This window comes from Lepidochelys kempii, chromosome 2, assembly GCF_965140265.1.
Source record: "Lepidochelys kempii isolate rLepKem1 chromosome 2, rLepKem1.hap2, whole genome shotgun sequence".
In the NCBI taxonomy this organism is placed as follows: Eukaryota; Metazoa; Chordata; order Testudines; family Cheloniidae; genus Lepidochelys; species Lepidochelys kempii.
In genome coordinates, this window is record NC_133257.1 from 148,619,408 (window position 1) to 148,636,452 (window position 17,045).

The window sequence follows — 17,045 nt, forward strand, 5'->3', positions numbered from 1 at the left end:
AATAATAATAATAATAAAGGAAGGAAAAGGAGAGGGTTTTTATGGTAGGAGTAGGACAAGAAATTTCATTTTTAATATGTTGGATTTGAGTTAGTGGCTGAACATACAGTAACAGAAATGGGAGGAAATGGAAGCTTCTGCTTGAGGCTCCAAGAGGAGCAGCAGAGGAGGGGGTCATCAATAAGAAGTTATGAGAGTGTATGAGCTCATCCACAGAGGGGAGAGCGGTGACCAAGGAATGTACTCGAAGGGACTTCACCAGAGAGTAAATGAGGGGAGAAGCAACCAAGTAAGAAAATGAAGGAGTGATAGAAGAGGCAGGAGAAAGACATCTCAAGCAAGAACAAATAATCAATCTTACCTGGTATCTTAATATAAACCAACCCTTCCCCTGCTGCATTCTCTCCTCAAGTCCTACTGCCTCTCAAATATCTCCTCTTTCCCATCCCATAGTGCTCCAAGATGCCACTCCCAGACTCCACATTTGCAGTCTGCAGTTTCCTCACCCTTCATTGTCTACCTCAAGCAGAAGCTACAGCAGAGACCAAAGTGAGCAGTTGATTGGGACTCTGTTACTGTGCCTGGTCTGAGAGTAGATCAGGTAGAGTAAGCTAAGTCACTCAGCCTAGAGCACAACGTCAGTGTCATCTGCCCTCCCCATGGAGCAGGAAAATAATCCTCTCCCAATAGTCATTGCCTATGTGGAGAAAAGACAGAAAGATAAAGGTACACACAAGGAGGAATGCCTCCAGTGAATGAGTGCTGGGGGGAGAGCATGTGCATGCTAGCAATGTGAGCCTATACCCAAAATTCCTGGCATGTTTGTACAGCCCAGGCTGCAACCTGTGCCACCTCATCTTCACTGTTATTTTTAGCCATGCTAGCTAGCTTAATGCTAGTGCAAATATGCAATCACCCCTTTGACTACAGCATAGACTCAGCCCAGAACAGGTTGTTGGCAACCACAGGCATATGCTACAGGCTACATAATATGATATCGTTTTTAAAAAGTGTATCAGAGGCAGTAACCTAGTGACTATGGAAATGGGAGTCAGGCAACCTGGATTTGTACAGAACTCTGACAATAATTTCTGTTGTGATGTTGGGCAAGTTCATTAGCATCTCTGTGTTTCAGTTTCCTTATCCTTAACCTGAGATAATACTGTGAACACACTCAAAAACTTGCATTTACTTATTGTAACCATTTAAGCAGATACCACAATATTTGTAATAATCCTTAATTCTAAGTACATGGAATATTAGAAATATAAATAAAGTTAAAGGTGGTAAACACCACACTTGAGGTCGTCCACTGTATTCACCCACCTCTGCAAAGCAATGAGATCCTCTGCAGAAATGTACTGTAAGTACCTTTAATTCATATACAGGTTATGTATTATGGAGGAGCTCATCACGACTCCATAATGAAGGATGAGAGGACCCAACTGTGACTTTCTGTACCTTGGGGGAGTGCCCTGTAACCCCCATATTCCTCATCAATACATAATTGTGATCTTGCATATAGAGCAGTCCATGTGAGATATCTGGGGAAAGGTTATGATCTGCTGAAAGTAATTTTTCTATCCATATATGTATATCATTAATGCATATGTAGTTATGAGAATTTTATTGTGTGGTTGTCACTAAATTATGCTGTAAATTGGGGGAATCAGCCAGATATTAGCTCCCCAGAGACAACAGCAAGGAAAGTAACCAACACCCAGGCGGAGTGTCAAACAACGCATCAACAACCATTGTCCAGCAAGAGAACTACAATTCAATGACCCGCCTGCATGAGGCCACACCAGGGGAATTGCTCAACCTTGCCTGGAGACTCAGCAATGTCCACCAGACATGCCTGGACTTGTGTTCTCCAAGCACATGGGACTGAGGGTATAAAACAGAACACAGGGGCCCCATGCTGGGCCTTTCTCCTGCCCCCACCTATGCTGCAAGCAACAAGGACACTGAGAATACTTAAGACTCCAACAGAGGAGACTGATCCAGGTTTCCAGGGTGAAATCTGTGTACTATGAACTGCAATATCCAGTGGGGTGAGAAAAATGCTTAATCTAGATGTTGCCCCGTCTAATAGGGTTGAGAGTTTAGACTGCATGCTTATATTTTATTTTATTTTGGTAACAAACTCTGATTTTTTGCCTATCACTTATAATCACTTAAAATCTACCTTTTGTAGTCAATACATTTGTTTAACTGTTAATCTTTATCAAAGAGTTTGCCTGAAGTGTTTGGTAATCTGCTCAGGTTTGCAAAGGCTAGTGTTTATTCACTTTCTATACATGAAGTGATGAACCAATTAATAAATCAGCACTGCTCGTCTTGAGCAATGCAAAACAGCATATTCCTGAGGTACAGTGCTGGGATCTGGGCGGATCTGGCTGGTGCCTTTCTCTGTGTGATTCATGAGTGACTCTGGGAGCATTCATGCAATCTAGCTAGGTGGGGGCCTCCACATACTGTTGTGCTGAGTGTTAACAGTGCCTGCAGGGGTTTGCTGCTTGTCACTAGCAAAGCATTGTGAGAGACAGCCGAGGCTGGAGAGAGTTAAGGGAGCACAGCGGTCTCACAGTCCCAGGCTGCACCCAGGGATTGCATCACACAAACACTTATTGAATTTATTTTCCGAGAATTTAAAAGTAAAATCTGTTAATTAGTTCCATCCCCAGTGGTTTTACTGGCTGAAGGAAAGGGACCTCAATTGTATATCAATTGTCTCTGATCAGTCCCAAAGCTGCAGTTGTCAATGCTTTCAGGATTTATTAAATGTGAACTGTGACATCTCCATTATTTTATCCAAAACAGGGAAATGCCGCCTCTCTACATACGTTATATAGGTAAACATTTTGTTTCTGATAGAACATGCTGCTTGATCATTCATACTAGTTACCCTGGTATGGGAGAATGATTCACTGCCAGTACAACAGATGAGCATAACAGTGACTGCAGCTATTGTGCCACTGAGGTGTTGTAACATTCTGGGGTGCACTCCAGACCAGAGAAGAGTTGTGTCACCTCTTACCCCATGACCCTGAGTACCTTACAATGCCTTGCTACTATGGCTCTCTGCCTGGGACAACCATAGTCAGCAAAAAGCATGCACTCTATTTTTGTGAAAAGAAAAGGAATACTAGTACTCCTTTTCTTTTTGCGAATACAGACTAACAAGGCTGCTACTCTGAAACCTCTATTTTTGTGGTATTGCAGGCAGGCATTACCCGAACCCTGTCGCAGTGCCACAGTTATGCAGGATTTACACACAGCTTATTAATATAACTGAGGTTTACACTTTAAGCACTGGTGAAATAGTTTTAAGTGATTTTCAAGTGAAAAGGCTGGGAGCAGTCAAAGAAAGGCATAAATATGATTAAGCAGCAGAAAAGGCAGGATGTGCAAAGAAGCAGATGCTGAGCTCACCAAGAAACAGTTAAAAGAGCTGTTTGCACAGTGAGGTCTTGCAGCAGCTGATCAGATTCAGAAGCAAATAGAGCGAGTAGCCATGCTGCACTCATAAACCAGGAGACAGAATGGGGCACTTGCTGCAAACTGGGAGCCAGATAAGGGTCCCTTTTTCTCTTACAGGACATGCAGGAGACTAAGCAGATGGTTCCCCAGATGATCCAACAGAAGCAGTATCAATAGCGAGAGGTACAGAGCTGTGGAGGTTGGAATGGAAAAGGCTGTTAGTGGAGGAGACACGGACAGATCTGGAGATCAGGTGTCTGAGTCAGGAAGCAGAGCTGGAACAACAGAAGCTTGCTGACAAGGACAAAAAGGCAGCTCAGACAGAAGAGGAGGGCAAGTCATGCTCATGGAACCCAGGAGGAAGGACATAATGGTGTACCTGATAGGAGGCTAGCAGACAACCAGATGTGGGTATGATGGACCCTACCACTCTGCCTGTAGCCTTTGATATTATGGGTTCTAAAAGTTATTCCAGGATTCTGACTGTGGGAAGTGTTTTTTCTTGATGTGTTGTTTGTATGCTGTTTTGAGGTAACCAGGTTGAACCCGAGGGCTCAGATACAAGCCCACGATAGCCAGACTCAGTGGTTGAAGCAGTAAACCCTCACCAGGGAAATGGCGTCAGCGCTGAATGTGTCTGTGGTACAGCTGAAAAGGTGCCGTGGCACAAGATCTGCTCATGTGCTAAAGACTCTGACACAGCTAGGAATGCTGTGGTCCAGAACTCCACTGAAAGCAGAGAAACTGAGGCAAGGCTAGACAGTGCAGTGGCCCAGAAACTGCTGAGTGCAGAGAGATGGTGGTGGATCAGAACTCAGCTGGGCGCAGGGCAGACTTTGAGGGGGATGAGACCTGTTTTCGTGTCCTAATGGGTGACAACTTTTTACTGTTTTGGGTGAAGGAAACTGAGGCACAGCTAGATGGTGTTGTCGCCAATGATTTGCTAGGAGCAGTGGGACTCTGGCACAGCTAGGTAAATAACTGTGGGCCAGAACTCCACTGAGAGCAGGGCAGACCTGGAGCAGTAAGAGAGCTGAGTAAACACTTTCAGGGATGACAGAACTCTGGGCTGGGTGACCCAGAGGGTGTGATGGATGCTAAGGAGGGGGAAAGGTGCCCCTTAATCTATAGATTTAGGATGGTCATTTCAGATGTAATTAACCATATTGAGGGGTTGGAGAACAGTAGGTTCTAACCTGCTGCCAATGGGTCAACCAGTGGGTCAACCCTGCAGCTTTGTAAGGGGGGCGTGGTGACACTAAGCATCCTGTATTCACATTGTAAACACTACTGTAATAATCTTTGTGAAAAATATGCTTTGTGAGGTATTGCCTGAAGATCAACAACTCACTGATCATTAGTAATTTTGTGTGATGTATGTCTGTGGTGGTATTAAGAGTTATGGACATATTCTGAAAGGATAACTAAAATGTGTTCAGGCCAGGCAAATCAGGGAGTTAATAAACAAACCTGTTGATAAACATTAGACACAGAAATGTACATTTGATTCTCTGAGCAGCCCAATCTTCAGGAAAAGACAATGGTCCATTTTTACATATTTGGTAAACAAACTAAGAGTGAGTTTGGCTCATCTTGCTGGTTGCAACCAAGGCTGGTAGAAGCCAGAGTGGTGCTGTAGACAGGCTACTGAGGTCAGAACAGCTGAACAAGGACTGTCTAGCATACGGACACTAAGGGTGTGACCTATACACTGGTAGGCTAGTTGTAAGCTACAACAGCAAAGCATTGCAGGCAAGTGACAACCCCTCACTGGTCCGGATTGCACTTCTGAACCCCGTCACGTGTCTATTTTTAAAACTTTAAAATTCTTCTTTATTTTATGATATTCATAACCACTTAATATGCCGTACCTGTGTTTTTGGTTTTCAAAATAGAATAGCAGCATGATGCAGTATCAGAAATGATCCTCAGGAAGAAGCAAGGGTTTTTTCTAACTTGCTGGTTAAAGGGAAGCTGGAGAACACATGCATGGAACCTAATAATAAAAGAGTCTATTAAACTTTTAAAATCCCAAGTGATTACCTTAAAAAAATTAAAAACATTGGAAAGGGGGTGGGAAACTTGAGCCCCATTTAGTTCCTTATGGGAAGGGGAAGAATGAACTGTTGGCATCAGATGCTGGGTCTGCGGGTCACAGTGGGGGGAAGAGAGGAGAAAACAGACATACATTTACAGGGTGGGGGGAAAAGAAGAAGAGGTTGCCCAGTTCTTGCCCCACATGGTGCTCCTTAAAGGATGGTGGTGGGGGAACTCAGGCCAAATCTCTTCTCCTCCACTCCCAGCAACAGCTGTTCTGGCAGCTTTCAGGTGGTCCCAGTGCAGCATCTGCTACAGCAGGATAGAGTCCCTCCGGGGCGGTGCGGGGCTTGTTACTATAGCCTCCCCAAATTTTCCCTTAGCACCCCCCCCCCATAGCCAGTCCTCCCAGTGCAAAGATCAAACTTTATGCAGAAGTTAGGGTGGCATGGTATGGCATTGCCACCCTTACTTCTCCACTGCTGCTGGCGGTGGCGCTGCCTTCAGAGCTGGGTGGCTGGAGAGTGGCGGCTGCTGGCTAGGTGCCCAGCTCTGAAGGCAGTGCTGCCACCAGCAACAGGGCAGAGGAAGCCTGGACAGGGGCTGGGGGGGGGGGGCCCAAAAGCAGTCCCAAGCCTGTGTCCCTGCCCGCCAGGGCATGCCGCCCAGGGCAGATGGAGGGTCTGGGGTTCCCACAATGGCTTGGACTAACCTGCTCCAGCCCAGGCTCCTGTGCCCCACTTCCCGTGGTTGCTGCTCCCCAAGGGCTCTGCTGGCCCCAGAAAAGCGCCCCCCCCAGGTGGCTCTTACTGGCTGCAAGTAGTCAAAGGGTGGTAGGGAACTGAAGAGATGCTGCAGCCCCATGACCCCAGGCACCACCAGCAGCAGGAGGAGACAGGGGAGCACCTTGGCCACCTGCACCATGACACCAGCCAGCGCAGCAGCCACCCTGCACTTCCCAGCTCTGGTTTCTGGCCTCCGACCTGGCCAGGGGACAGGGCCTCAAGGGTGGGATGAGGAAGAGGTGGGGCCAGCACTTACCTGAGGAGCAGGGGCCAGGGAGAAGCAGAGCCTTGTGGCAAGTGGGGGCCAGCACCTACCTGAGGAACCGGGAGAGGGCTGGGGCAATGGGAAGGAGGCGGGGCCTCTTGGCTAAGGGTGCGACCAGAATTTACCAGAGAGCGAAGGGGCACAGCCCCCCTCCCCTGGCTAGTTTTCTTAGCCCACCTCAGCCCCGCCACCGGGAAGAGGCTGGTATTGCCCCTGCTGACAGAACTATAATTACCAGGGTCATCCCATTTAGCCTTTTTAAATATTAGCATAACATTTGCTTTCTTCCACTCTTCTGAAACTTCCTCAGTGTTTCAAGAGTTATTTCAGAGTAGCAGCCGTGTTAGTCTGTATCCACAAAAAGAAAAGGAGTACTTGCGGCACCTTAGAGACTAACAAATTTATTTGACCATAAGCTTTCGTGAGCTACAGCGAATTTATTTGAGCATAAGCTTTCACTGTAGCTCTAAGGTGCCACAAGTACTCCTTTTCTTTTTTCAAGAGTTATTGAAAATCAACATTAATGGTTCAGTGAGCTCTTCAGCCAGTTCTTTTAAAATTTTTGGATGCAAGTTATCCATCCAGACCTGCTGATTTAAAAATGTCTAATTTCTAGTAGCCACTGTTTAATATCCTCTTGAGTTACTCTTGGAATGGAAAGGTTTCAGAGTAACAGCCGTGTTAGTCTGTATTCGCAAAAAGAAAAGGAGTACTTGTGGCACCTTAGAGACTAACCAATTTATTTGAGCATGAGCTTTCGTGAGCTACAGCTCACTTCATCGGATGCATACCGTGGAAACTGCAGCAGACTTTATATATACACAGAGAATATGAAACAATACCTCCTCCCACCCCACTGTCCTGCTGGTAATAGCTTATCTAAAGTGATCATCAGGTTGGACCATTTCCAGCACAAATCCAGGTTTTCTCACCCTCCACCCCCCCACACACAAATTCACTCTCCTGCTGGTGATAGCCCATCCAAAGTGACAACTCTTTACACAAGGTGCATGATAATCAAGTTGGGCCATTTCCTGCACAAATCCATGTTCTCTCACCCCCTCACCCCCCTCCCAAAAACCACACACACAAACTCACTATCCTGCTGGTAATAGCTCATCCAAAGTGACCATTCTTCCTACAATGTGCATGATAATTAAGGTGGGCCATTTCCAGCACAAATCCAGGTTTTCTCACATCCCCCCCACCCCCATACACACACAAACTCACTCTCCTGCTGATAATAGCTCATCCAAACTGACCATTCTCCAAGTTTAAATCCAAGTTAAACCAGAACATCTGGGGGGGGGGGGGGAGGAAAAAACAAGAGGAAATAGGCTACCTTGCATAATGACTTAGCCACTCCCAGTCTCTATTTAAGCCTAAATTAATAGTATCCAATTTGCAAATGAATTCCAATTCAGCAGTTTCTCGCTGGAGTCTGGATTTGAAGTTTTTTTGTTTTAAGATAGCGACCTTCATGTCTGTGATTGCGTGACCAGAGAGATTGAAGTGTTCTCCGACTGGTTTATGAATGTTATAATTCTTGACATCTGATTTGTGTCCATTTATTCTTTTACGTAGAGACTGTCCAGTTTGACCAATGTACATGGCAGAGGGGCATTGCTGGCACATGATGGCATATATCACATTGGTGGATGTGCAGGTGAACGAGCCTCTGATAGTGTGGCTGATGTTATTAGGCCCTGTGATGGTGTCCCCTGAATAGATATGTGGGCACAATTGGCAACGGGCTTTGTTGCAAGGATAAGTTCCTGGGTTAGTGGTTCTGTTGTGTGGTATGTGGTTGTTGGTGAGTATTTGCTTCAGGTTGCGGGGCTGTCTGTAGGCAAGGACTGGCCTGTCTCCCAAGATTTGTGAGAGTGTTGGGTCATCCTTTAGGATAGGTTGTAGATCCTTAATAATGCGTTGGAGGGGTTTTAGTTGGGGGCTGAAGGTGACGGCTAGTGGCGTTCTGTTATTTTCTTTGTTAGGCCTGTCCTGTAGTAGGTAACTTCTGGGAACTCTTCTGGCTCTATCAATCTGTTTCTTTACTTCTGCAGGTGGGTATTGTAGTTGTAAGAAAGCTTGACAGAGATCTTGTAGGTGTTTGTCTCTGTCTGAGGGGTTGGAGCAAATGCGGTTGTATCGCAGAGCTTGGCTGTAGACGATGGATCGTGTGGTGTGGTCAGGGTGAAAGCTGGAGGCATGCAGGTAGGAATGGCGGTCAGTAGGTTTCCGGTATAGGGTGGTGTTTATGTGACCATTGTTTATTAGCACTGTAGTGTCCAGGAAGTGGATCTCTTGTGTGGACTGGACCAGGCTGAGGTTGGTGGTGGGATGGAAATTGTTGAAATCATGGTGGAATTCCTCAAGGGCTTCTTTTCCATGGATCCAGATGATGAAGATGTCATCAATATAGCGCAAGTAGAGTAGGGGCTTTAGGGGACGAGAGCTGAGGAAGCGTTGTTCTAAATCAGCCATAAAAATGTTGGCATACTGTGGGGCCATGCGGGTACCCATAGCAGTGCCGCTGATCTGAAGGTATACATTGTCCCCAAATGTGAAATAGTTATGGGTAAGGACAAAGTCACAAAGTTCAGCCACCAGGTTAGCCGTGACATTAATCGGGGATAGTGTTCCTGACGGCTTGTAGTCCATCTTTGTGTGGAATGTTGGTGTAGAGGGCTTCTACATCCATAGTGGCCAGGATGGTGTTATCAGGAAGATCACCGATGGATTGAAGTTTCCTCAGGAAGTCAGTGGTGTCTCGAAGGTAGCTGGGAGTGCTGGTAGCGTAGGGCCTGAGGAGGGAGTCTACATAGCCAGACAATCCTGCTGTCAAGGTGCCAATGCCTGAGATGATGGGGCGCCCAGGATTTCCAGGTTTATGGATCTTGGGTAGTAGATAGAATGTCCCAGGTCGGGGTTCCAGGGGTGTGTCTGTGCGGATTTGATCTTGTGCTTTTTCAGGAAGTTTCTTGAGCAAATGCTGTAGTTGCTTTTGGTAACTCTCAGTGGGATCATAGGGTAATGGCTTGTAGAAACTCGTGTTGGAGAGCTGCCGAGCAGCCTCTTGTTCATATTCCGACCTATTCATGATGACAACAGCACCTCCTTTGTCAGCCTTTTTGATTATGATGTCAGAGTTGTTTCTGAGGCTGTGGATGGCATTGCGTTCCGCATGGCTGAGGTTATGGGGCAAGTGATGCTGCTTTTCCACAATTTTAGCCCGTGCACGTCGGCGGAAGCACTCTATGTAGAAGTCCAGTCTGCTGTTTCGACCTTGGATTTAAACTTGGAGAATGGTCAGTTTGGATGAGCTATTATCAGCAGGAGAGTGAGTTTGTGTGTGTATGGGGGTGGGGGGGATGTGAGAAAACCTGGATTTGTGCTGGAAATGGCCCACCTTAATTATCATGCACATTGTAGGGAGAATGGTCACTTTGGATGAGCTATTACCAACAGGATAGTGAGTTTGTGTGTGTGGTTTTTGGGAGGGGGGTGAGGGGGTGAGAGAACATGGATTTGTGCAGGAAATGGCCCAACTTGATTATCATGCACCTTGTGTAAAGAGTTGTCACTTTGGATGGGCTATCACCAGCAGGAGAGTGAATTTGTGTGGGGGGGTGGAGGGTGAGAAAACCTGGATTTGTGCTGGAAGTGGCCCAACCTGATGATCACTTTAGATAAGCTATTACCAGCAGGACAGTGGGGTGGGAGGAGGTATTGTTTCATATTCTCTGTGTATATATAAAGTCTGCTGCAGTTTCCACGGTATGCATCCGATGAAGTGAGCTGTAGCTCACGAAAGCTCATGCTCAAATAAATTGGTTAGTCTCTAAGGTGCCACAAGTACTCCTTTTCTTCTTGGAATGGAAAGTGTTTCATAATCATCATATGATATAACTACAGAACAGAAATATTTATCGAACACTTACGACTTAGGCCATCCAAGTAGGCAGACTGGATTTTTCTCTTACCCATTCTCCCTTGTTACGAAATATAGCTTAGGGAGGGATCCCAGACCCTGTGTCACAGTAAGAGTTTCACACCTTTGACGTTAATGGATCCATTGTAAGTAATCTCCGAGATCAAACCACAGCCACAGAGATAGGCCACATAAAACATAGGAAGTTGAAATGGTGTTGGAAAGGTGGCTTACTAAGGGAGAACCTGTGCAAGTTCTTTTGAAAGGTGGGCTATGTCCTTTGAGCTCTCCCCAAACCTGCTGCTTCCAAAGCGAAACAACAGTTAGAATGGAATAGAATGATGTATTAGAGTGAAGTATTGAAACAGAATGGTGTCTCCCTATGGAGTTGTATGACAAATGCAGGTATGGTGATATCTGTAGACTTAAACAAGTTTAATGAGTCAATACTGGGGGGGAAAGGTATATTGCTCTTGCCACGGAAAATAAAGGGCCACATCCCTCAAGTAGCACAGAAGTAGTAGTATTCAATAGAGCTAGAAAAATTTACACCAGCAGAAGATAGTTGGTTAGTTGGTGCAGTAATGGTCTCCTCACTAGATGTAGTTAGTAAATGCTGGCAAGTTCCACCCCCCCGAGAATACCAAGCTGACAAATTTTATAATGTAACTTAGAAAAAGAAGATATTGATTTCATTTGTTCCCATTCAGCGTCAAACCCTACTAAATACTGCAAAGCTTGGAGGGAATGGAAATGTATACGGAAGACATTTTAGTTCATGGGAAGTTAGAAGAAGATTATAACACAAAGGTTAAAACAAGTTTTTAAGGCAATCAAGGCTATTGGACTTTAACAGACAAAAGTGCATCCTACAACAAAGTCAGCTATGTTCTTAAGGACACATGAGTTATAAAGGGGAGTAAGGGCAGACCACCACCACCAAAAAAAAAAAAAAAAAAAGAAAGAAAGGCTCGAACTGAAATTCTGCCACCTAAAATGTATTATGAAACATGTGGGAGTCATTTTGAGTGGCCTTCCAGTCTCGCTATAGAGATTAGAACAATGTAAAATAGCCACTAGTGGTGATACACAACTGTAAGATGCAGTTGGCGCAGTGACTTAATGACGTTGTGCATACAGCCTGTGACTTCTATCCAGTGAAAGAAAATTTTCCAAATTTGATTTTCTATGCCTATTGCATTGTACTTCCACAGGGTCAGACCCACAAAGGGACTTTTGAAAGAAAATTTTCCAAATTTGATTTTCTATGCCTATTGCATTGTACTTCCACAGGGTCAGACCCACAAAGGGACTTTGGTGTTGCAAGGCCTGATTTTTAGGCTCCTTGCCACCCAGTGGAATCCCCAGTCCCAAATTAGGTGACCAAGCTCCCTTTACAATGCATGAGGAGAGACAAATGCCGAAGAACGGGATCCACAAAAGCCAGCACTGTGAACCAGGAGCTGCCAAAGCTAGCCAACAGGACATGCTGAGGAGAGGATGGGTCCTTACTCCTGTCCCTCAATGGGATTTAGGTGCCTACATCTAGGCCAGAGGGAGGTACCTATCTCTGCTTAGGATTCATAGCCATGAACCCTCTCCTGGATTTAGATGCCTAAGCTGTTTTTTGGAGGAGGTGGTGGTATCACCACTGCCCCCATATAAATGTTAGCCCAGCGGTTACAGCATTGACCTGGGATATGGGAGCCCCAGATTCAATTCCCCCTTTTGCCTGAGGTGGGGAAAGGGATTTGTATGTGGGTTTCCTACTCACCAGGGAAATGCCCTAGCTACTGCACTGTGGGTTATTAAATAATCTTTGGGCCAATAAAAGAGAGAAAACTCTACAGCCCAGCAGTTAGGGCACTCACCTGGAATATGAGACCCATGTTCTAGTCCCACTGCTCCAATGCATAGTTACTATTTATAAAAAGTGGAACAATTTCAACAGCAGACATTGAGAGAAACCTGCCCTGGAATAGCCCATAGCCCAGTGCTTAGGGCATTCTCCTGGGAGAGGGAAGACCCTAAGTTCAAATTCCTTTTCAACATTAAGGAGGGGGGGGGAAATGAACCTGGGTCTCCCATATCATGCGGGAGTTCTTGAGACACTGGACAAAAGGTTATAACAGGAGCACCTCCTGTTCTGAGTGGGGTTATGCATGCTCTGAGCATGCCCACACAGACAAGACAAGTGGGGGGGAGCACCTAGTTTGAGGATACCATTTTGGCTTAGCATGAGGTAGGCACCCAAGCACCTAGTCTGAGGTGGCTATGCACATGCTCACTGGGAGAAACGTAGGTACTTACAAAGTTGGTGACAGCTGAGTGAGGATTTTGAGGATTGCAGTGGTGCATAAAGGTAGGACTGACATCTAAAGTGGCAATTATCATTATTAATAATTATTTGTAGTCAAGTGGTGGAAGCAAGCATAAATGTCAGTGTAGTGGGCCAACAAACTCACCTAAAATGCATGGTAAATCATGCAAGTCTGGTGTCAGAAAGACACAATTAAAACAACCGTTCAGCCACAGCATTACATGATAGTTAGGGCCCTACCAAATTCAGGGTCCATTTCGGTCAATTTCACAGTCATAGGATTTTTAAAATAGTCAGTGTAATGTTTACATCTGAAATTTCATAATATTGTAACTATGGGGGTCCCGACCCAAAAGGGAGTCATGGGGAATAGCAAAGCTATTGTAGGGCGGTCATGGGATTGCCACCCTTGCTTCTGCGCTGCTGCTGGCAGGGGCACTGCCTTCAGAGCAGGGTAGCACCCTGCTCTAAAGCCAGTGCCACCACCAGTAGCAGTGAGGGTCACAGGATATGAGCAGTCATCACTTCGGGGGGGAGGGGGCGGCAGGGCCAGCCTTACGGGGGGAGGTTCCCGGAGGTGGCTCTGACCCAGCCCTGGGAGTGGCCTATGCAGGGGAAGAGGAAGTCTAATCCCTCCCCAGCCCAGCTGGGACTAGCCACTGGAGCCCAGCACACGGCAAGAGCCTCTGGCTGAGGTGCACCCAGCCCTGCCCCTCCCCTACAATAGCCAGATATCATAGGGGAGATCGGTTTCACCGTCTGCGATGCATTTTTCACAGCTGTGAATTTGGTAGGGCCCTAACGATAGCCCTTGGAAAAGAAAAGAAAAGCACTAGACCAGTGTATACAGGGGAGGCCTACCAATATGATAACACTGAATATTTTTCTAAATTTGTAGAAATCTACTCATTAGAATTAGTCCACTGAATGCATCTGATGAAGTGAACTGTAGCTCACAAAAGCTTATGCTCAAATAAATTTGTTAGTCTCTAAGGTGCCACAAGTACTCCTTTTTTTTTTTTTTTTTTTTTTTTTGCGGATACAGACTAACACGGCTGCTACTCTGAAACCTGTCATTAGAATTAGACCCACAAGTCAAAACGTCAAAGAAAAGTTAAGAAAAGACATCTTTTTAGCATTCAAGAAGAAATAGTCATTGACAACAAGCCACAGTTTATCAGCTCTGAATTGTAAGTTTGGGGAATACAGTACAATTGCAAGAATATTACTTCCAGCTCCCCTCACCAGCCAGGGAATGGTCCAGTGGACAGAATACAGACTGACAAGAGAATTTTGCAAAATTAGCTCATCTGAATTATAGGACAACATCATCATGCCCCATCATGCATGGTTTGCATGGAGAGGCTCCTACAATCTTATGGGTAGCAAGTTAGTTGGTTTTTACGTTGCCCCCCATTCCTATGGCTTTGGACTTTTCCATCCCTTTGTGTTCTACTTTGCTCTCCCCCATATCCAATGCAGATGAGCAGCATGTGAAGCAAAAAGATTAAAATGTCTTTTTTTAGCTGGTTGTCAACTTGCGATCATTTCTATTCATCCTTGACCAAAATATAAACTTTATCTGATGATCAACAAATGTTCACTGAGAACAACTACACTTGTTCAGCTGTAAAATCATTAAAAATTATCAGTAGTTAAGAAACTGCAGTTAACTTGGGAAAATTATACCTTAACCAGGACCAGAAGATTACAGGTCAAAGTCCTGACAGTTTTGCACCAGACACGTAGTTCTCAGTACAATCTGGTTAATGAATTATGTTTTCTGGTCATCCTAATGGAGCAAAACAGTATTTCATCCCAGATTCCTTCTTCCTTATGTCACTTGTGGATGCTTTAAAATATTTTAAAAAAACCCTGCGTCCTGATCAACTTATTAAAATGCAGGTTAACCTAAACACACACTTCATATTACTGGCCCCCATTTCTATGGTTTTGGGCTTTTCCATCCCTTTGTGTTCTACTTTGCTCTCCCCCACCTCCAATGCAGATGAGCAGCATGTGACGCACAAAGATTAAAATGTCTCTTTTTTTAGCTGGTTGTCAACTTGCGATCATTTCTATTCATCCTTGACCAGAATATGAACTTTATCTGATGATCAACAACTGTTCACTGAGGACAGCTACACTTGTTCAGCTGTAAAATCATTAAAAATTATCAGCAGTTAAGAAACTGCAGTTAACTTGGGAGAATTATACCTTAATCAGGACCAGAAGAATACAGGTCAAAGTCCTGACAGTTTTGCACCAGACACATAGTTCTCAGTACAGTCTGGTTAATGAATTATGTTTTCTGGTCATCCTAATGGAGCAAAACAGTATTTCATCCCAGATTCCTTCTTCCTTATGTCACTTGTGGATGCTTTAAAATATTTTAAAAAAAACCCGCTTCCTGATCAACTTATTAAAATGCAGGTTAACCTAAACACACACTTCATATACTGGCACATCCTGAACCTTACAACATTACATGGGCCGATATATTTTAATACCTGTAGAAAGAATGCTACAACTTGATACAAAAACTATCAGGGCAAACTTTTATGGCGTTACTTTTCTCTAATCCACAGCTCCTTCACATGGCATATAACAGTACTGAAATTTTCTGAGTTATTGAAGAAGACATTGACATACCTGTAGGCCTGCAGCAAAAATATCTTATAAATATTAATGAAAACTGTTCTAAGACTGTTGACCTAGAATAAAAGATACAAAAAAAAATCAATCTACACAAATGTATATTAGAGTGCTCCTAAAAATGTATGTTATGTTCAAATCCAACAGCCTGGGATTGGACCACAGAGAAATAAGGTTTTATACCACCCTTGAAAAATTCCTATCATCACATATTCACACAATTCTGCAAGGGTCTGATTCTGCAAAGTGCTGAGCATCCTCAATTTTCAGTAACTTCAGCACCTCCAAGATATGCTCAGCATTTTGTACAATCAGACTAAGTGTCAGAACTAAAGACATTTAAAATTACTTTGGAAACACTAAATAAAAAAAAATTGAAGTATTTCAATTTTCACCTGTAAATTGAGAAATAAACTATGACATTTCAGCTTCAAGACTGTGACAAGTTTGTATTTCATGTTTTTCCCTGCTGTGCTGCTTGAATTGAAGGAGAGACTTGACCTGATAGAAGTACAGGCATAACTACAAAGACAAGAGGAAAAACAATACAGTTTTAACATGATTATTTCTGTAAATTAACTCCATAAATGGTAGAAAAAGATTAAAATAGATGTACTATCTTCCTATTGCTACTAGTATTTTTTCCTCTGATATACTTATAACTGCCCTTCCCTTTACCTCTTTGGAGATTTATCCAGGTAGAGCTTGAGCTGCAAAGAGGATACATCCCTTTGGGATTTGCTATGACGACTCATTTTCCCTTTTTGCTCCCCATACTTTCTTCCTTAAATTATCCTGAATATTTGTGTTCACAACACTCCCCCGCCCCCATTTCCAGTACGTTTTTTTTTATCCTCAGGACTTTCAGCAGCCCCTCCTGAAGTCATTTCTTGCACTCTGACTAGCTCTTCCCTTTTTATTCTATACAGATTGTATTATTTACTATTATTAAAGGAGTGGTCAGAGGTGCCAAAAAGTAAATGGGAAATGATCATCCAAGGGAGATGTTTGCAATGGGTCCTGCAGGGATCTGTTTCGGGGCAGTAATATTCACTATCATTATAAGCAATGAATTTACATTTTTTTCTATTTAATTGTTTGTTGATGACACAAGAATCAGTGGTAAATAAAAAGAACAGGTCACTTATACAGACCATGCATTTTAATATGACCTAGGATATACATCTAGGAACAAAGAATGTAGGCCATACTGTAGATGTGTACTCCCATGGATGTATAAGGAAGGGAATATCACGTAGAAAGAGGGAGGTTATTTTATCTTTGTATATGGCGTTAGTGCAGTGAAACTATTACTGGAATTCTGTGACCAGTTCAGGTGTCCACACTTAAAAAGGTATTGAAAAACTGGAGAGGGTTTAGACAATAGCTTGAATGATCTTGAATTCAAGATCTGGAAAGTTGCCTTTCAGCAAGAGACTTTAAAAGCTCCATCTACATAGGTTTTCAAAAAGAAGGTTAAGAGGTTACTTGATCGTTGTCTACAGTACCTACATGAGGATAAGATTTCTGATAGGAGAGGGCTCTTTAATCTAGCAGACAAAGGCACAA

At 44.2% G+C, this 17,045-nt stretch overlaps 1 protein-coding gene and 1 long non-coding RNA gene across 9 annotated transcripts in view; one reads left to right on the top strand and one right to left on the bottom strand.

Annotated features, from left to right (window-relative positions):
- TERT (telomerase reverse transcriptase) overlaps nt 1-17,045 on the bottom strand; it is a 136,829-nt gene that overhangs the window by 46,929 nt on the left and 72,855 nt on the right. For all 8 annotated transcript variants that reach the window (XM_073332440.1, XM_073332442.1, XM_073332439.1 and 5 more), the window contains 3 exons: nt 15,872-15,998; nt 15,474-15,535; nt 5,355-5,479 (listed from right to left, as the gene is read on the bottom strand). In XM_073332440.1, coding sequence (XP_073188541.1) covers nt 5,355-5,479; nt 15,474-15,535; nt 15,872-15,998 — 314 coding nt within the window. The remainder of the gene's footprint in view (nt 1-5,354; nt 5,480-15,473; nt 15,536-15,871; nt 15,999-17,045) is intronic.
- LOC140907153 (uncharacterized) overlaps nt 3,469-17,045 on the top strand; it is a 38,685-nt gene continuing 25,108 nt past the window's right edge. Inside the window, exon 1 of the long non-coding RNA XR_012157393.1 lies at nt 3,469-3,894. This is a non-coding gene — a long non-coding RNA (uncharacterized lncRNA). The remainder of the gene's footprint in view (nt 3,895-17,045) is intronic.